This window comes from Anopheles coustani, chromosome 3 (assembly GCF_943734705.1).
Source record: "Anopheles coustani chromosome 3, idAnoCousDA_361_x.2, whole genome shotgun sequence".
Taxonomy (NCBI): domain Eukaryota; kingdom Metazoa; phylum Arthropoda; class Insecta; order Diptera; family Culicidae; genus Anopheles; species Anopheles coustani.
In genome coordinates this window covers 30579966-30601066 of record NC_071288.1, presented here as the reverse complement: position 1 = coordinate 30601066, position 21101 = coordinate 30579966, and the positions used below count along the sequence as shown (strand labels likewise).

General features: G+C 47.0%; 1 protein-coding gene across 1 annotated transcript in view; it reads right to left on the bottom strand.

Moving 5' to 3' along the window:
• The window catches only part of LOC131272000 (putative leucine-rich repeat-containing protein DDB_G0290503), a 35670-nt gene that overhangs the window by 10320 nt on the left and 4249 nt on the right, over positions 1 to 21101 (bottom strand). Inside the window, exon 2 of the mRNA XM_058273601.1 lies at positions 18486 to 18668. Coding sequence (XP_058129584.1) covers positions 18486 to 18668 — 183 coding nt within the window. The remainder of the gene's footprint in view (positions 1 to 18485; positions 18669 to 21101) is intronic.

Genomic DNA, 21101 nt, shown 5'->3' with positions numbered 1-21101 from the left:
CGGATTATGGTGTTAATTTGCTAGGTTTTGTTCAAACGCACTCAAACTAAAACTTCTCGAGGCCGAAACATTTTTGTAAGATTGTCAAAGAGCAAAACCTTGCGTGCGAAAAATTAAAACGTTTAACGAACAAACGTTGAAGATGTCGGGTTATACCTGTTAGCTGCATTGGTGTGGTTTTAACACGAATTAAGTCACACGTTTTTAATGATTTCATGGAACTAAGAATAACCTAGTACTGGGAAGTCGTGGGAGAATAGAAGTTTTCAGAGAACAGCAGTGCAATAGCATTGCTTATGCAATCGCCGGGGTAAACCCCGTCCAGAATTCTCTTTAAAGTACGTGATTCGTGCTCCCGCGGCTCGTTACAAATGCCGGATCGGTATACCAACATATTTAAAACGTCCCATTTGCCGTAATATGTCAAGCGATCATCCATCAGTCGAAACGAAACGAAACGAAACGAAGCGAAAAGGTTGCGAGCGGTGTCGCGGGCCCCATAATTGCTTCCCGGTCACTTGTAGGGCGTAATGAATTGCTTCCTTTCCCTTTCGGTTTGTGATTATTTTTTCCTCCCTTAATCCCTTAGTCCACCAGCGTTCGATCAGTATCTGTCGAAGGGTCGGAGTACTTTTGTTGTTCAAGCAAGAAGTCATCTCACTCGTAGCTTCCGAACACCAGCACGTGCGCGTCATCGTCCATGAGTCAACGAGACGCAAGATGGCGTCGGGCACGGAACGTGACGTCGTGTACGGTTTGGTTTTGTTTTTCGTTCTGTTGTTTCGTTTTCAATTACAGAATCTCGAATCGGCCACGAACCGGACCGGTGGCTTCCTACTCTGGCCTGCCTTCGGTGTAACGTTGGCGTATGGGTAACGGTGAGTCGTAGCTCTAACTCTGGCAGCGTTTACGTATGGCGCTCGTCCCCAAACGACCGGTGTCGTGAGTAATGGACGGCGCGCCGTGATTGGTGGGGCCACAAATAGCCGTGCAACGATTAGAACACCTTTGAAGGGCAATACGGTGGAGTCGGTTTGCCTCCAGCAGGATTCCCCTGCATCGGTTGCATCGGCAAGAACGGTAAAACAGCGACCTTCGAACGTTTCGAGATCTCAAGTGCACTCGAGATAGAGGCTAGTGGAGTAACTAGCGTGGTGTTTTTCATCGCACTAGTACGAGCAGGTGTCGGAATGAAGGACAAACCCTGTCTGTTGAGGAGGTTTTTGAACAGTTGATTTGTGTTTGTCTTAAGAGTAGTAAATTATCTGAAAACGTACAACATATTTAACCGTATAATACATTCGAAGTAGCTGTTGGAAAACAAAACAAAAGACTAACCAATTAAACCTCGTTTTAAATTTGAAATCATTTCATCTCAAGTCGACACTCCTTGGAGGAAAAACACCACAAAGGCATTGAAGGATGAATGCGAGAATGAAGTTGAAACCACCAAATAAACAAACAAAATAAATCATGGTTTACCACACACATGCGTTTCGTGCTCATGCGCTTCGTCCGACATTCAAACGTTCGTCTCATCGCGGACGTTGAAGTCTTTTGTTGCTGTTTGCAACGGAACGAAACCGGACACAGGAATAGCTGCAGAATATGTTTTTTAATCGTTGTGGATTATTTTTTCTTTTAAAGTATCAACCTTCAAGGTGATGATTATTTTATGTAGTTTGATAGAAAAAAATTCCACTATTAGAAATATCGATACATTCACGCTTGTACGGAGAAACCTCAAAGAGTATTTGAATTCCGATTAACTTTTTTTTTTTTGTGTACATAAGACATCAATCACACGTTCATCAAACACTGTTGCTTCCACAAGATGATGTATGGTAAACCTTTACCGTATATTAAATATACAATTTCGCTCGGAAACTCCGGTACGATTCTACCGGGCAGATCCTTGCACAAATAACATATTCGCAACGATTGCGATCTGTTGATCGACGAGCCGCACGAAAATGTCAATCGTTATGCAACGGCCATCTGTTTGGCTTGCAGGCCCGTCTAGGGTCAGGGCGGCCATCGTTTGCGGCAAACACGTGCCATCGTGAATAAATGGGACAAACAAAACCGCGAACGCATACCGTGGTTGTGGTTGCGGTTTCGAAGAGCCAAGCTTCGCGATCGAAATGGGTTTTAAAGCACACATTCCACTACAACCCCGAAAAGTTCCCGAATAAAGGTATCATTCATTCACCGGCCCGAACGAAAAAAGCTGTGCGCTGGCCAGCAAGTTCTGCCCCAGCCGGACGTTGCTGTGGTGGTCGAATGCTCACGTCAGCAAATCGTACGATTACACGCGCGATGACGATCGCGAACCGTCGATTGCCGCTTCCATTGCGGAGGTCATCACTGGACGATTCACAGGTTTCGCCGGGCAAGAACGCATCGTTAGACGCATGGGAATGTAAAACAAAAAAAAAAAGAACAACTTAAAGTACGACGACGATCGTTGATGACGGACGGACGGGTACACCGATGACGACGATATATGCTGGCGGGTGTACTCTAGCGCGACCCTCGACCGATGCCGTGTGCCATGGCCATTAAAAGCCCCACATCGGAGCAAAGTGCAGCACACAAAAAGGGGTGGGGGGGCAGCACACACAGACGCGCAACGTCTGCGGCCATATTGGAGAGAAGCGCAGCGCGGGCTATTATTTAAACGTTGCACTTTTCGTGTCCCCAGGGTTAAAAGGGGGAGAGATGACAGTGGGCGGGGGGGGGGGGGGGGGGGGGATGGAAAGGGTTCCGCAAGGAAACGCTGGTTTCATGATGTTTACGTTTAGCGTGGCATTGCACGCCACCCCGCACAACTCACCCCTTCGATCCGGTGGCAATTTTCCTAATCCTCCCGAGAAGAGTCGTATCGCGTAAAATGGAGTCAACTTAATTCGCCAATAATGCCTAAGTGGTCGTGTCTCAGGTGGTGGTAGTGTTGAGGTAGCTGGACGGTCAGTGGCGTCTTCTCCCTCCCCACCGTGCACACCCGGGGAGGTTAGTTAGGTAGACATCCACGAAAGGAAAAGCTGACCAGATGCTATCGACGCGTGCGTGTGGTGACAAACAACACACGACGCTTTCCATCATAATCATCATCATCATCATCGATGTTTGTACCGTACTGTTCGGTTGTTCGTTAAGATGTAATTTAATTTTATGTAATCGCGGCATCACGCGACATGCAAGCTGTTCTATTCGCAGACGTCGGCGAACGCACGATTTATTCATACTCATCAGTACAATGATAAACGATGAGCTCGGGGTTTATGTGTACACAGGTGACACATCATTCAATTACACCGTTTTATTGAGGACAAAACATTGGCACACTGAGTTGGAGAAGATCGCGGCAGACACGAACATCGTTCGTCATTGCAAAATTGGTGTGACTTCAATTAACCGTTACTTCGAATCGATCCATCAAATTATGCTGCAGTCCACTGTTTATGTACTTCTTGTTAGTTTTACATTTTCTAAGCAACTAACACACTAACTAATCACTTTTATTTAATGTATAATACATGTCAGTCAATAGTTGCATTTTCGAATTTAGAATCGTCATGCAGTTCCCCACAAGATTGCTTCAGAAACGAAAAGAAAACTCCCCAAGCCGCATCCGGACCGACATCGGGACACGATCTAGCATAGCGCACATGCACATAGGAGCGGAAAAATTACCATTCCAAATTTGCCATCGCCATCGATTTGCGCGCCTCCCGCGGAATCGGATTTCCCTCAGCAGCTGCTCGGCCGCCTCGGCCCGCACACACACACACACGCAAACCCGGACTGTTCCAGCGCTGCCGCCTCTGAATATGCTCGCGCTACTTAACCCACATTTCGCGCCGATAGACTTCCACCTTGCCTTCCCTCCCCGACGGGACCCGGGACCGGCACCGGCTGGCGCGGATGCGTTTGCATTTGGGAGTCCAAATCGGAAGAGAGACGATACTTCCCGTCCCGGAACGCCCCGCCGGTCGGGAGCGCAGAGGCGTAAGGGAAAAGTGCAAATGTATGCTAAACCCGAAACCGAATGCGGGTTGCGTCCAAGGGGGAGAAGGGGGCGACTCTGAAGACGAACTATGCACGTCTGGTCGGTTGGCTTGGAGAGTGGGATCACCTTCGACAGAACCGATCCCTCAGTGTGCGCACTAGTGTGTGTGTTTGTGCGTGCCTCGAACAAAAAAAACCTCGAATCCCTCAGGGCAGAAGATGACGGTCGAAAAACGCCACCGGCCGCGGCAACCAGGCAGGTGAGGCGCGCGGTTGTGTGTTTTGTTTAGTGGGAACATGTTAATTAGAATGCATCACGAGTTCGTACGGGTTATATAAATTTTCATAAACATACATACGATTTACACCACGGGCCCGGAGAGCGATCGAACGGGGCGAAAAGGTGCTACCGAGTCCGATGTTCGGAGCGTCTTTCTAAATAATTCATAACATCCATCGCGATTAGGGGCGGACCGGTTGGCGACCGGTTCTCGGTGGTTTGACCACGCACAAGATCGAGTACCATTTGGGAATGATTCCGTTTGCCTCGGAAGAACAAACCCCGTGTCGCTCGAGAAAACGAGAGCTATGGTCGGACGTCGATGGCGAGTCCATCCATCCCTTCGAGATGGATTGCCGCAACTCGCACCTATCGCCGGGTCAGCGATAGACCCCCGCAGCCTGCGGAGCTGGCTGGTGTGAGGACGGGCAGCCAACCGAACCATAGTTGGTGGTTCGTGGTCGTGTTAAAGTGTAAATTGACTCTCGCGTATGCATCGGGGTTTTCTCGTGCGCCGCCTCGCCTAACGAGGTTAGCATAGGGAAGTAGGTGCCAAACGAAAGCGCATCTCGGAAGGGCAAATAGGCAGCCGCCATCGGGCGGTGTTGTGGGGAGGACCCCAGAGGCGCCAGAGCTTTGGGAGAGGAAGATTTAGAACAACTTCAATAGTCAAGCTCTTCGTAATGTATTTAAGTCATACACATGATCAGTTGACTTATGAGTGGTTTAATCCATAACAATTCACTAAACTATCATGTTTAATTATTTTCTGAGTATTGAAAAAATATAGCTATATTACTAAAAAATACCGTTGGGTTTTGGAAACACGAAAACATGATAGTTTTAAGACTATGACTTTAAAAAGCATTGAAAAAAAACTTGTTTTTTCCAAATGACCCTTTTGCTTTAAATTGAGAGTTTCTAAAAAAAGGTGTGTTTTCTGTTAAACGAAAATGCACAATCGTTATTTAGAGTATGATTTCATCGCCACCGCGCAAGCCGTTGGAAAATTGCGTGATCCAAGTTGAGATAAGATAAGGTTCCCTTCCTGGGAATCGGAAGATAGCTCGAAAGTTGTAACAACTCAACTCTAAGAGAGCATGCAATTGCCTGCATACTTTACGAGCGTTAAGCTTACTACCTTTTGAAGAGGGTGAACAATTTTACACAGTTGTCACACTGAAACGTGTCTAATGTCAGGCCGATTTTACCTTAGCTCGATATCGAACTCGGTTCGCTGTAACGTTAGTTTCGTACCTAAATCACCAACTCCGCGTCAAGTAAATGTTAATGACTTGCAGGAGAGGACGGAAGAAACAAACAACACGCGGAACAAAAACAATTGAAACCATACAGCCCGTTGCCCTGGTGGTTGGCAAACTCAAGATCATAAACAAACACACACATGGACACCCCCTTTATGTGAGGCGCGCCATTCGTGAGCAATGGCGAGTCCTTCCTTGCGGGTGGAGATCGCAAACACGTACGCGAAAGATGGCACGTTTCGTTACGTCACACGCTGACGACAGCTGAAACGATGGCGATATATATTGGCGATACGAGACAAACACCCCTACACCGCCGCCATCGTGCGATCGATTATTCTAGTACCACCGACTCCCGGTATTGCTGCCAGAATCTGTCACAAACTGCTACTTCCTCGTCTAACGATTGAAGAACTAGGTTGGATTTATTCGAAACTTATTTGGAACTAGTTCAGAAGGACTTCACTTGCGTTTGTAGCTCATTTTGCAACATTACCCACGTTCGCCGCCACGTGGCCGGGAGTTGGATGCTCACGCGGAACGTACGTGGCGTTCGAACGGCATTGGCGAAAACATGGCGTAAGCCCTAACACAGGGCCCCGCTAACGGTCCCCCTTCGGGGATGTTGGGGGCCGATATGAATGTTTACTTACTCCGTTGTCTGTCGCAATCAGGCCGAGGGGAAACCCAAGATGTGCGTCAGGCCGGCGACGCCATTTTGAATGTGTATCATCATCGAACGCGTGTCCTACCGGTCTCTTCCAGGTCGCTTCCAGCGCTCACGTGCCCGGTTTGACTTTCGATAATTCTCCAGCGTCCACAAAGGCCTCCGCTTGCCTCCACGAGGTGCTCGTTGATCCTTTCCGGAGAACTCCAGAACTCCAGAACTTCGAACACACTGTGTACACGCGGGTAACGATGCTTCTCCCGACAACCAGACGAAGACTGCGGCGATTTGTCCGCTGGTTCGGTTTTACACCAGACCAGCAAAGCTTATCTTTACGGTGTTTGTTCCGCTTTTTGGGGTGTTTTATTTTCCCCCCCTCACCCCGCCGCATCTCCTCTGGCATCGCCACCATCCCGACAATACACACAAATCGTCCACCGGAAACCGGGTGATGAGCTGGCAACTTTGCTCGACCTACCCCGCGCCTGGACAAACTCTGGGACCGGGGGGGAGGTGCGCAACCAACGATGAAGTGTTTCTTGATTGTTTTCTGTACACCCACGGTATGGTTTTCGAACCTAATCACACAAGCGCATCACCAGGAGTTAGGTCCAACGAAAGCGACACCACCGGGAAGTAATCTGTTCGGGTTGGAAAACAACGGAAGGAACACACTGACTACGGTAAAAGCTGTGCAGCTTCAAACGACACGTCCCGGGCTCGGGCTACTGAGACCAACAACCCGCTCGGTTGCCACCGTTCGCGAGCGCACTCGCGAAGCTACTAGCAAGCGCGCTGCGTTGCCGTCCGCTGCGAAGTGCCTACTTAGCTCGATTTGTTTCTTCCAACGCAACGCGCGCCGTTCCGCGGGGGAACAACACCGACGCCTGTGGGGGTCGTCGTCATACACAACGACGACAACACGTAGCTCCGGCCGGTGGTGGTGTGTGGTTTGTTCAGAACACACTCTCCTAATAGGTTGCCACCCCTGTACCCCCCAACCCCAAAAGCCCGGTTTGCGTCCGCGATATGCGTTGATGGAGCATCTCTGGAACGTTCACTCTGGAAGAGTCGCGGACAATTGTGTTCACTGATAAAAAAAAAAAGAACTCAAACCGAAGCAGGCGTTTTATGTCTGGTTTTTTGGTTGTAAATTATTTCCCTCTCGATGCGCGGAGGCAGAACAACAAGACGGGCAGGGATGCGCGCGGTCACACACGTCATTACTGGCACCAGGCACAAACACCGAAAAGCACCGTGTATAGGTAAGCGGGTTTGAGGTTTCCTTGTTTTTCGGACTTAAGAGACTTGCGCACTTACGCTCAAACACTCACCAAACGTGCGTGTCCACTCACTCACTAACGGCTACTGCGCTTGGTAGTAGTCTCGTACACCCGGGAACCTAAATCCCCCCGAGGGGTTTGGGAACATTTGTCAATGCACCTTTGCACGCGAAAAGACAAACGACTTATTCTGAAAGGGCCGCGATATGACACCTCGGACGTTCGGGCGAAGACTCGTGTGACCGTTGCGGCTTGGGTCGGGTTTTTATATATCGACCGCATGGGGAGCCCTTTCGGGAGTCGCGCCAGGCGCTCGCGATCGCGCAACCGAGCGAGACGGGACACCACGGGTCCACCTTCGTGTGAGGCGCGGAACGCCCCGACCGCGAATGCATCCTGCGACGGCGAAGAAAGAGACCGTCGGTCTTGAGAACAGACGCTGCTCCGCAGTAACGCACGAGGAGGAAGATGGTGTGCAAACAGAGCCGGCAGGAAACGGCGCGTCAGGATCAAAAGGCGACGAGGCGCGCACCTCCATCGGTGTGGAGGGAAGCGGGATGCCAAGCCACACGCATCGCCGAAATGGCTTCGGTTGGGTTCGGTTTTTATGGAGGTAGACAAAAAATGCATTTGCTGAACGTTGGGCATGGAAAGGAATCGAGTTGGGAGGTTTAGTTCTCCTTCTAACTTTCGCCCGTTTTAGGCGGGACTTATGTTTTTCGATGAATGTTTTCTAAATTTCCCTAAACAATCTAAATTGCAAGAAACTAGAAACCTCGAAGATCGCTCCTTCCGCTTCCACGATCACTTAACATGTAATTGTTTTCTGTTGCCTTCACACCGTATCTTTCGTACAACGATATCTTCTACACAAAGCTACACGAACGACGAAAGCGATAACCACATACCGATCCACAATGGTTGCCCACCCCTCGGGCAACATTAGGTTCACCTTTCCCGGCCGAGAAGTCTCCCGCATATCTCACCGCGGTCGTTCTATTTATTTACACCATCTTCACCCCGCGCCTTTGACGTAAGTCCCCGTGCGATCGTCCGATGCGCTGTCGTCCAATTCGTCGTGGCGGCTTTTGAAAATGGGAAGAAAATGAGCAAGTTTGCCTACCGGGTACCGGAGCAGTTGGAGAAAGCGAACGTGACGTCCGAGTGAGCGGACATATTTCGTTTCTTTTTTTTTTTTTTGTTCCGTCCCTTACTGCTGAACAAGCTTTGCTAGGCCAACTTGTTCAAATAAAATATATTTCATCCACCAAGGGACAGCCTCAAATGCAATCAAGACATCCTGTTTGGGTTGCATATCTCAAAGTTCCCGCTTATGTTAAGATCCTTAAATTGATATCAAACAGATTCATCTCTGAACCGTACCAACAAAGATGAATAAAATATGTAGAATAAAATAATAACTCATATGTAATAGGTGTAAAGAATAAAACATCCGAAAAAAATGCGTAAAAAAAGGAAATGTAGATGAAAAAGAGTTCAAAATTTACAAAACAATATCATACCCAACCTGCGTCCATCGGAAAGTTATCGAAGCTAAACACACACGTTCAACCAACCTCAATGCGAACTGATGCACCTTAGTGCTAGTAAACGAGAATGTGCGACCCGGTACACCACTAACAGCTGCTCTCTGTATAACTAGGCAAAACTGGAACAATCGTTATTTGAACAAATGGTTCACGGGTGTGAGTCAAAGCCGAGACTACACATAAATGAAGTGGAACTACCGGAGAAAAAAGCGCTGCGAGCCATTTCATTTCGTTTAATTTGATGGTTTATAAAGCTAATGCATTCAATTTCACAGGTTCGGACTGCAAGCTCAAGTCTTCCACATGCACATCTTGCTTGAGTGCACTCCTAACCAATTGGTTTATGTCTTCGCTTCAGGTGTCGCGGACACGGACATTGGATGAATTCCCCCCGCCCTTGCCAAGTTCGCGCAGAGAAGAGCAAACGAAACGGTTCGCTCCGTGACAGTTTGAAAGATAAATGGTGTATTAGCTAAATGGAAAACTAATCACCTCGCGAGGCTGACCACCTTCCAATGCTCAACGGTGCACCAACAGTTTGGTTATGGATTGGTTGCGACATCGAGCCCTTCCACGGTCGGACATGCGGTTTGAGGGCATGCTGGAGATGCTGTCTTATTCTAAAACCCAGTGTCCAGGTAAGGTAAGAGGTAGCAATTGGATTAATCAATCGTTTTCACCCGATGGTGGCTGTGCGGAGTCGCTGCAATGTCGGAATGATCATCAGGTGCTTGTTGTCGGGGGATGCCTTGAAAGTAAACTCGGCATTTGTTTGGATTCCGTCGCGTGTTTCATGCTGGTAGCATAAAGTAATTTATCATTTATTCCGACAAAAGTAAGGTTATAGGCAGTGGATCATAAGGCATTGAGTAGTGGATCGTTCTAGCAGTACTTATTTAGTTACTACTTAAAGAGTCAAAATCAGTAGAAAACGAAAAGATTTACCTTCATGACGATATCGCTTGGGTTACTTTTTAATACAAAGTTTGACTGAAACAACCCCCGGCCAACCTTCACACCAGCACGTTACTGCGGTCTTCTGTCGTAAAGCTTCCACATTTAATAGACTGTTTCGCCCATAAACCCCCCAGCCGATCGTGAATGGATCGTCGCGGAACACAACTCAAGCTTCAAAGAGCACCATTTAGCTCTGCAACTCCCGAGTTCCTTCGCCGACGATGGCCGCCAGGAGGGTAGCTTCGAAGGGAGGGCGGGCTGCTACCGTGAGATAACAAATAGATTTGCACCTGTTGCAGTGGTGCACAATGCTAGTATGCTATTTAGCGCCCGAGCCAATATGCCAAGAGCAGCACGGGACAGACTGGGCGAAGAGAATCATGCGAAGGTTACACGCCAGCGGAAGCTCGCGTGTTTCAGCACCGAACCGGACGAATGCACGAAGGCGTCATTTGCGTTCGCCGGTGATAAATGGATCGCAATCAGTATTAACGGCAGTGCACGACGGGTCAGCATGGATCCGCGTGCGGTAGAGTTTTGCATCCTTGAAAAGAACTATCCTTGAATTCGGTCCACAAAATGGCGTTTACGGGGTTCTTCGCTTTGCTGATCGAAGTCCATTTGGTTAGTTGATTTGTTGATTGTTTGCAATAATAGATTCAATAATTAATAAAACACCTTTTTCTAGGGACCTTTTCCCCATTGATGGGAAAATCAAACAATCAGCAAGTTTCAAAATATGGCACCAAACACCTAACGGTAAAGCGATTTAGAAACAACTCGTACACATATCTTCCAAAGAGGAAAACTACTTTCCAGGCAACTGGCTGCGGGTCCAACGCCGACCGCTCTTGCTAGGGGGGCTTGGCAAGAGATAGAAGTCGCAGCGAATGTGGCCCCCTCGAACGGTGCGAGTATATGTAGGAAATTAATATCACTATGCTAATTTTCCGTTCTGGCCCGAACGGAAGGAATTCTCCGTGGCCGAGAAGCGAACGGAGGAATGATTCATGCGGGTAGTAAAGTATTCCGAGCGACTTTTGGGCTGGGGAGTACCACGCACGATGGTACACGAAGACACACTACCACCTGCTTGGTTGCGCTACCAAAACCACCCCACCCACACACCACAATTTCCTCCACCCCCAGGGTACAAACCCGTGGAAGGATCATTCGGCACCGCCATCTCCATTTGAGTGAGTAGAAAAGCAAACAACCCGGCGTACCGACGATCGGAACGGAAATGACTAAAAACCCGAACGCTGCTCGGAACGTACTCCGGGAGTGCCCTCGTTTCACCTGTGGCCAAGCTTAAAAATCATCCGTCCACGGCCTATCTTCGATGGCGTGGAATTGGGACGTCCGACGCTATGCGTACGCACTTGCGTCTACGCGACCCCAAAAAAAAAACACACTGACTGTCTCCGGTTCCCGCTGAGTTCCACAGAGTTCCTCCCCCCCCCCCCCCAAAACCGGTCGTCCGGTGGTCGGGTGCTTTTGGCGCTAAACAAATTTTCAATATTTTACAACCAAATTCCACACTTCATTTAAGATACGGTCACAGCGCGGTCTTCCTTCACTTGTCTCGTGCTTCGTTCGATTTGGTATGTCCATGGGGCGCTACCGGTCCCCCGGTCGAGGGTTAAGTAGCGCACAGGCTTCTCCAAACAGGACGGACGGACGCGGACCAAGCCAGCCCATCCGGTGGCGGTGGAGTAAGTTCCAGGTCGCAAGGGACCCGCGTCAAGGTGCACCACTTACCGGTCAATTCCTAAAACAAACAGGATCTTTGTGAAGCAGGGGAGGGAAAAAAAACGGGAAAGATACATGACCGTCTGGAACTACAGATGCAGGTTGTAGTGAAGCGACTGCGACCGTGAAGGCACCTCCAGGTACCGTACGACGATTGGAAACATTTCGGAGGAGCACTGTTCGGACCTTCGAGCCACCATGGAACAAGCCACCGGAAAAAGGTTGTCCCGAACGACGGACGATCGTTTCGCTTTGGCGTAATCTTTCTTGACGGTTCTGTTTGTCTCCAGCGTCGCAGCCCAACGGTAGGGGAGCAGCATCGGATCGGCTGTCCACGGTTCGCAGGTGGGCCAACATTCGAAACGCTGGAACAACGCTGAAATTGGTTCATTTTCATTGTTTTCACCGGCTCCACAGTGTCGACCGGAACGTTTTGTGGCCAGCTTGAAACGAGGGAAGTTAAACAAAAATGCCAAGTCGCCGCCCACACCGTGCGGTCCTTATCGGTCGGTAATGTACCGTGAAGATGCCGCCTGTTGCAGCAAACGACTACACACCGGGACGGTACGGAGCGTACCGGAAATGTTGCATCATAAGGTGAACCCGCAGGAAAGCCGGAGCCCATTAATGGAATTGTGCAACACGCATGAAATTTCACTTCGATTCGGAACGGGATCGGTCCGACACAACGTCTATAAGTGGACGGAATAGTTTAACGTTTCGCGACGATTGCAATGGCGCTGCATGTGAGCGTGGAAAAATAAAATAGAATGGTACTAGTTACTTGACAAGTTGTGTTCCACGCTTAGCAAACAATATTTCACGTATTTATACTGAGAGAGATCGTCACTTATTTATGTAAAAAGATTTGTTGAAAGATGTTAGTTTGTTTAACTTTCCCAACACTGAAGGGGATTTTAAACGAGTTTTGTCATACATATGTATAGTCTTCGTAGAAATTTCAGTTCTTCGAAAAACGAAAATATTAAATAAACCTAATAATTACTTGAAAAGCCACCGACTTCGCCATTTTTAATCTTCTGAAGTGCGCCAGTCTGATGCATTTCCGCCTATTAGCAACATACCGATCACTGCAAAATGGAAGACATTTCTTCCAGGAATATCCACGGACATTTCCCATACCCATGTGTGGTCCTCAAAAAAATGAAACACAGAAAAACGTGCAAAAATAGAAGAGTATGAATAAATAAATGCTCCAAAACCCGCCACCGTGTGTTGGTACATTTGAAGCTATTTTCCAAGAGCAACTTCTTAAAAAGACTTGAAAAACAGAAGGAAGTCATTTGACAATTTTCAAACGAAAAGGGTATTTTTCCAAGAACATCCGCCACCCTTTTCTCGTGGATATGTGTCGTTCTTGGAAAAAGGTAAAAAAACGTCCCAGTCTCGAATGCTAAAAACCGAATCGTCCCAAAAAGCATGAAGGATCTTCCAAAACAGCTTGAAGAAAACATTAAAAACTGCTCCTGAGGTTCAATCGCGCGTTTTCGCGCGAATATGGGGGGTCCTCAAAAATGTGGGAAAACAATACGCAGAAGGTTCCAAAAAGTATGGAAAAATAAATATTAATAATTGCTCAATCATCCACTAAGGTGTGTCGGTACTTTTGAAGCAGCACCTCAATAATCTTTTTCGAAGCCATTTTCCGAAGGGAGAGAAACATTTAGTGGCAAATTAAAATAGGAGGACATTTTTCCGAGAACTTCAACCATCGGGAATATGTGTGGTCTTCGAAAAAAAAGTATAAAACTTATCCCGCTCCTTAGCTTTTCTACAACAAAAAAATGGCTCCAATTACCTCCCATGTTGACGCTTTTTTATAACATACCAAACGCTTTGACGCTCTTCTGCGTATTTTCATACAATTATGTGTTAATAAAAATATGATTAAAAACACCCTTTAGTTTAGGAGGGCATTTCACATTTTCGATAAAAGCTCCACTCTTTAAGTGTATATTTTTCTCCAGAAAACGCAGCCCTTACCTTTTGGCGGCCCTTTTGAGACATCTCAAGCGCGTAGAGACGCGTTCGAGAACGTCGAATTTATCGCCAATTTTTATGGTTTTGGGATGAACATGTCCCGGCTGGTCTCCGCTAGCGTCTGTGAGGATCGTGTCTTTCCGAGAATCACGAGAGAAGCTTGGAGTCCATATTCCCACCGTACAGTAAAAGTCATCCATTTTTGCCACCAAGCCATTAAAAATATTCCGAAAGCTATCAGTAAACTTCATTATATCCGATGCACGTTTCCTAGAAGTCACGGAGTGGTAAAAACTAAACCCATCCAGAAGCTTCCCGACAATCAGTAAAAAACCCAAGCGAGTGACAGTGAACATCATTGCATCAACACTAAACGAAAAAGGGGTATGAAAAACAACGAAATGTTATCAAACTGCACTGTACGGAGTGTTTCTGTCGGCAAAGTTCCGCTTGACAACACCTGATAACTTCATTACGGTGCCAGTGTCAAATGAATCAATCCGATCATTGCACCGGGCGTCAGATGAGGTGGCGATGGCTAACGTATTTTTAATAATCCCTCCCGGTCAGGTCTCAATTTTTCACTCCAGCAAGCTTTATGGCAATTGCGCGTCCGGGGAAGTGTGGTCCATTTTCACACCACTAATCATTATAATCGACAATCAAAAACTGTCCACCGTGCGATTCCGGTAGAGCCCACCGTTTTGTGTTCATCGTTCATTTTTTAAGCTAACCCTAATTCCACCCGCTACCACCTCTGCCAGGGGGGATGGCGGGGGGACCGGGAAAATAGAAGAGTGAAGCCATCATCACTCGTTCGTACCGATGGCAATCTGCTCGTAGCCTTTAGCCCCAACCCACAAATGCATCCTGAAATTAGCGGCCCAAGCAAGCGTGTAACATATTTCACGGCCCGCCTCACAATGGCCTACAGACTTGTACCGACTTTCGGTAGCTGTTTTCTTGTTTTTATTTTTCAGCTTCATGCAAATCGCCATTTACAAGAGCTGGGAAAAAAAAACTTTACCAGCGAATAGAAGCGAAAACGCTCGGCTGATTGCAAGAATAATAATGTTTATGCCATTGAAAAAGGCACGTTTTGGTGTATAGAAGACTAACAAGATGTATGCAACTTATGTTCAGTTCAATAATTTTTGTCTTCTAAGTTGCTGGTAAGTAATGTAAAAAAATTGTCATAAAACATGAAAATGGGGAAACGAAGAGGCCCCTAACCATTTTTAGTCGGCAACATTTTGAACAACCTTAGATTCCACATGAATTCAATTACTTAATAATGGGGGTAACACATAGAGTACTTTGGAAGCATTAATTTGCGAATATTTATAAATGCGTGAACTGCAAAGGTATTTTATGATAATTTCATCTTTTAAAAATAAAAATCAACCAACGAAAAGTGTGAACATAAACGTTATGCGAGACAGTCAAGCAAAGAGTGGGGAGGTTTAAATTATTCCTCACAAATTGCTACACGAACACATGGCAACTGGAATTGATACATATTCCGAGCACGCGCTAGAAATTTCGTTCAAGCTTAGACATTTCCGAAGCACTAAAATAATGTTGGCTGCATTTGGGAAGCGATAGTCTAACAAGGCAAACACACAGACACACGCACACACCATTTACATTGTGACGCCCCCTTTATGCGTGCGGACACAGTTGGGCACTCCGGGAGAAAACTTGCCGGCGCAGTCGGAAGAGCAAAATCGTGGCGTGGCGTCATCCTTTGGACGCCATGGCGTAAGCGACCCGCAAAGTACACCGATGAGCGCGCATGCCGTTGGAGTGTGGAAGAAACGTAAACGCTCTGACGGAGCCTCAGCTCCAAAAGCCCTAGGACGCCGAAGGGATGACCTCAAACGGGACGATCTTGGGCTTCGGCGTGAGGGTGACTTTGTGGTTGTGGGGATTTCAAGAAGAAGTGGGAAAAAGATAAAATGTACGGAGCAAAAAGGCAGCTACACGGTGACACACCTCTAACAATATCGGCTCCAGTGTGGTTATATCCACGAGGCCACGGCGTTATTTCGGGTCGTTATTTCGAGGGCAATGGCACAGGCGGAAAAACGGACTAGTGAGGTGTAGTCTTAGCCAAAAAAAAAAACCCCCCCACACACACACACTCTCTTTTCCCCCGGTTCAACCATGTCTCGAAGGGAACGGAACACCACAACGCACCGTCACATCATCGGGTTGTCAAAACAACCACTTTCATTCAATCTGACAAATTACCGGGAGGACAAAAACTCATGTGCGTGGAAGATGTGTTACATGTGCTGTAACGAGCCCGGGCGGATGGGGGAGTGTTGCGTTTGGATAGGAAAAAAAGGGGTACTGTCAACCTGTTGCCTGTCAAAAAGGATGGCGTAGACTACCCACCGTTGCGTGGCGGCCTGTTGTTCGGGCGTGTTGCGTACTCGTGCGTGTTAGGTACTGTATGTACGCGGTTTCAGAAAACGCTACGATGACACAGCTGGACGCGACGCCAGTACGATCGGGAACAACTGCTCCCTGACGATCACCACACAAACGGGAGTCATTCGTTGGCGCACTGAGGAACTCTCACTTCTGGCACTTGGACACACTCGACACACTCTGGAGCGCCGGAAATGGCAGCGGATCCATTTTATAGCGCCTCATCCAACCACCCTCCGATACGGGGAAACGAATCGAACCAGGGAGAAGGATTTGTTTTATCGGCGATCATCGATTGGTTGCGCAGGATATCTCGAGTGATAAAACAAAATAACCCGCGTTTGAGGCGGGAGGATGTTATACGCATGCGCAATTATGTCCTCTGCCTTAGTGATGATAACGAACGGGAGAAGGTGCGAATCGAACATTATCGATCGAGGATGCGAACGATTTTGAGGAGTACACGAAAATGTGTGAGTTAGCTAACTGACAAGGGAAGAAAACTTTTACAAAAAATCATCTTCTACGCATTATTCGCGCAGAAAAAGTGGATTTAAGTTTAAAACTATTAAAAAAGTTAAATTTTGTTTTTGAAACATTCCATAAAGGAAAACGAAAAGAAGGAAATACGCTTCCAATGTCCACTGGAAACAGTTATGCTACGATCGCATTAATGAATGTCTACAAATGGCGATCAAGAACTGATTTGCAGCTAGCGTGAATTAAAACTCTACCAAACATTTTACCAGACATGATCAAAGATGATCATTTCGGCAAAGGAGAAAGCATCTTTACTTATGCATCCACAATAACTAGTTGAACTGGTTTAACATTTGAAAGGACGCGACTGTTCTAATAAAACGCTCCATATCATCATAAAAACGGTCTCCCATGAAAGCATCATTCTTTTCCAACCATATGGGTTGCCGGAGGAAAAAGTGTTCTACCGCGTTATCAGCACTATCAGCGTTATCTGTTCCACTGAACTTGTATCCGATGTTTGGCATGTCGTGCGTGGAAAAAAAAAATCACCCAAAAGTGGTTATGTGGCGAAGGTAATACAGGTTTGAACGGAGGGAAGTGCCTACCACGAACGTGTATGTACGCATTAGCCATGCTCGAAAACTGTTTACACTAAAAAGATACGGGCGAACCGAGGGAAAGCAGAGGGGACAAAGTGTTAGCTTGGGCTCGAAATATTCCCGTTTATAACCGTTGGCCACCAGGACGGTAAACCACGACCGGGTTTCGTTTTCAACTGCCAAACCCATCGTTTTCTTTCGAACGCTCCCGAGAAAAACGGAAGAAAGCATACAGCATAGCCGTTCGTTCCGGAAAGGGTCCACAAACTGTTGCACGGCACAACAACGATCACTGCTCCACTCGAGGCGGGAATCCTTATCGCTACCACCACCACCAACCAACCAAACCAAATCGTTCGTGGTGGCTAGGGTGATTGTATCCGAGTTCCCTACTTCAAACTCGTATGCATCTCGTTTTCCACTCGCCTATTTATTTCCACACAAATATTTGCACTCGAAGCGATAAGAAACGAACGCACGGTACGCGATATGATACGGGCGGATGCCGTACTCACACACGACGCCATCGACGAACGGTATTGCGATCGATCGATATTTTCGAAATCGATACCGTTTCGGGTCGATCGCGATAAAATGGTGGCGATGCAATGAACGGTAACGTAAGAAACAATTCTAAACATATCGATTAGAGCATATTGAAACAAAACTTTTCTATTTAAAGTTGGTAAAATATTTACACAACAGAAAGAGTTCCAAACCTGAACTAAAAGATGAAAAAAAAAGAAACACAGTGACGCCAATCATTTCATGCGAGTGTTTCATAAATTCAAAAACGCTGAACCATATCAGATCAACACAACAAAAGCGCAAAAGTGTCGTCATCTCTAAATAGAGATAAAAAATCGAAAACTTCCAACATGCATCCACCAAACCCGGATTGATCCGTTTGACGACCAAAACGGACTCGATCTTCCAGACGTACCCCGCGTCGCAAGCGAACTCGGGCCACGGAGCCCCAAAGCATACGGTTGCGTTTAAAAAAGGCTTTTCGTTTCCTTGTTTGCCTTCCGATAAGCTTTCCGACTTTCCACGCGGCATGCCGGTGCGTGCGCAGGTAGCGATCGTTTCACACGCTGATAGGAAGGTGAAATAAAACCCCGCTGGTGGAACATCATAACCGACCCGGAACACGCCGGCACAGGCGCGACGAAGGAAAGCCAAAGGCCCCATCGGTACTTACCGTTGATGGTTTTGCCGGATGGCCGGAGGATGAGGCCGCCGGAAGAAGAGCTTGGTCGCCGGAATGCTTCGACGACGACGAGGATGGCTGTTGCGCCGTCGACGATGAGGCGGAGGAGGGCGTTGGGTGGGACTGGTGTAACTGTTGCTGATATTCCGCGACCTGCTTGCGAAGTGTCGCAATCTGCAATGGACACCGGGGCGGCGGTGCAAGGAAGAAAGAGAGACAGAGAGAGAGAATGTGAGTGAAACACGGCCATTATAGAAACGTCCCGAGTAACAAAAATACGCATGTTGCACTATCAAAAGAGCGTTTTTCATGGTATCATCAGAGTACTGATGGAACCCGCGAAATATGTAGGTCGCGTGACAAAAACGGCGTGACGCGATGTTTTTTATACAATGCGCGGTGTTTTAATGGAGGCGATGTTTTCAATATATTGTCATCATGTACAAAGGAAAATTCCTGAGTCGTAATTTTATATTAAAAGAACATTTTTTATTCAAATATATTTATACACCACGTTACAAACCACTTATTCGCCAGGAGCCGCCTTTACTGCAAAAATCAGCCATCTCCGCACGGAACTTGCATTCCACCGCGTGAAGACACCGCGTTTGGGCTTCTGGTGCCGCTGCTGCTTGCGTTGAACTTTGGAAGAGAAAATGCATAAAAATTAGCACAGTTTTGGATTCTTTCTGATTATCATTTATCACAATAACGTTTACTTACCGAATATTAACGAAAACTGCCGTTATATTACTATTTTCTTCACATTTTTGGTGAACTGCAATTTCACTCTGCAAGCGGTGGCAAAACCAAAACAACTCTGCTGACAGCAGGCAAAACTGCCCAAGGCTCATAGAGCTGCAGGTTGGTTTACTTTGGCTTGTTGACATTTGGTTCAAATTCATAATTAATTGTCAAAATAATATTTCATTTTTTCTTCATTGCTTGGTAATTATGAGCAGTGTTTGAAGTGATGATTGATATCAAACTGAACACATTGATTCTATTTTGCGCAATATTTGGATCTGGTTCGCTTATTTCGCTTTCAGTCACTTAAAAAAGTGTTTTTTATTTCTCCACTACACTTCTACGACTGAAAAAAATAGCTCGATAGAAGACCCATGTTTTTGACATAATATTTTGTTTCTTTACATTATGAATCATGATGAATCATGGTATGAGAGATGTATAGCGATTGTTTTGGTTTTTCGCATTCGCAGTAATCAATAAACAATATTTTTTTCCAGCTGTATAAAACGAACATCATAGCGTTACGTTATCGATTGGTGGCTGTGCGAGCGATCGTTCTTACTCTCGCAACTGCTCAAGATAAAACAAGTGCAGTGCTAATTTTCAACCTATTGATCGAGTATATACGCTGAAGCAAGAAGTTCAAGAACTTCCTGCGAAGTTTGATTTCGCCTGAGAAGCGCGAGAGAAAGTCCTATACCGCGTTCAACGCAGCAATACATAGAAAATACTGGCAGTTAAGAAAACTGATTTCATTGGTATTTAATATAACTCATTTTTTAAGTGCCTTCATCGTAGTCATGGTTAAGTTTTGATATGAATCAATTTTCCGATTCAACTTCAGGGTTTTTATGGTTTGAAAAGTTCAACGACATTTACCAAACCTACCCTGTTTAATGCGCCTTGGTCCGAACCTTTCCGTGTTGCAGTTCTATCTGCAAGTATGGGTCGAACAGGGGTGGGCTGAGGAAATTCCTCCTGATGCATCGCTTCGTCGCGGTGTTTTGTTCGCGATGTTGTGCTACCGCTTGCAAGTATAGACTCGCGGAGAGGAGCACTGGGGTAGCACTTTCATCGCCCGGGCGTTTTGTATGGAAATTGTTGCTCCTAAACTCGCCGTCGCGCAACTTTGTTCGTCGGGGTGCTGGTGTGGAGGTTCCGGTGTGGCGATTTTTCTTAGTTTATATTTTTCAATTTCAAAGTATTGTCTATCTCGTTGTTTTTTTTTATTTTTCTCCCCAGGGTTTTCCCACCTCTGTTGCTGTTTTTCATCGCTTCCGAACACAATTTGTCTTAATTAAGGTGCAGTTGTGCTTCGGGTTTCTCGAGTTCTTTTCTCCATTATTATTGTTGTTGTTCTTCTTTCACTCATGTGTGGCAAACCACACACTAGTGGGCGATAGAGGGTGGGCATGGGGCACAAAAAAAAACGATTAGAACCCACACCCCCCTCCCTTTTACCCCTCACGATCCCCGGTGAGATTGAAAATGGAAAATGCGGTCGCAAGCTCGTTTGGGTTCTGTTCTGAACGGCCCCATACTCGGGACGAGGAAACACACCTGGCGGGCGGGGGTTGGGTGTACCGCGGAACCGGGCTTCCATTGTCACGATATGGCACCGTGCGCCATCGGCTCCCCCCTCCCGCCCCGCACTCATAAAGGCCCATTGACTTCCCGCCACCCCCAGGGACGTGGGAATGGTGCACACATGCTAATCGCGGATTCGACGCGTAATGGGCTTCGGGCCGCGTCCAGCATTTTCCAATATGGCCGGCACCGGGTGCGTACGCTCGAAAACCCCAAACCCGCCTCCAAAGGGCCCCTTCTCCCGCATCGCCCGAAATGGCCGAGGGGGTT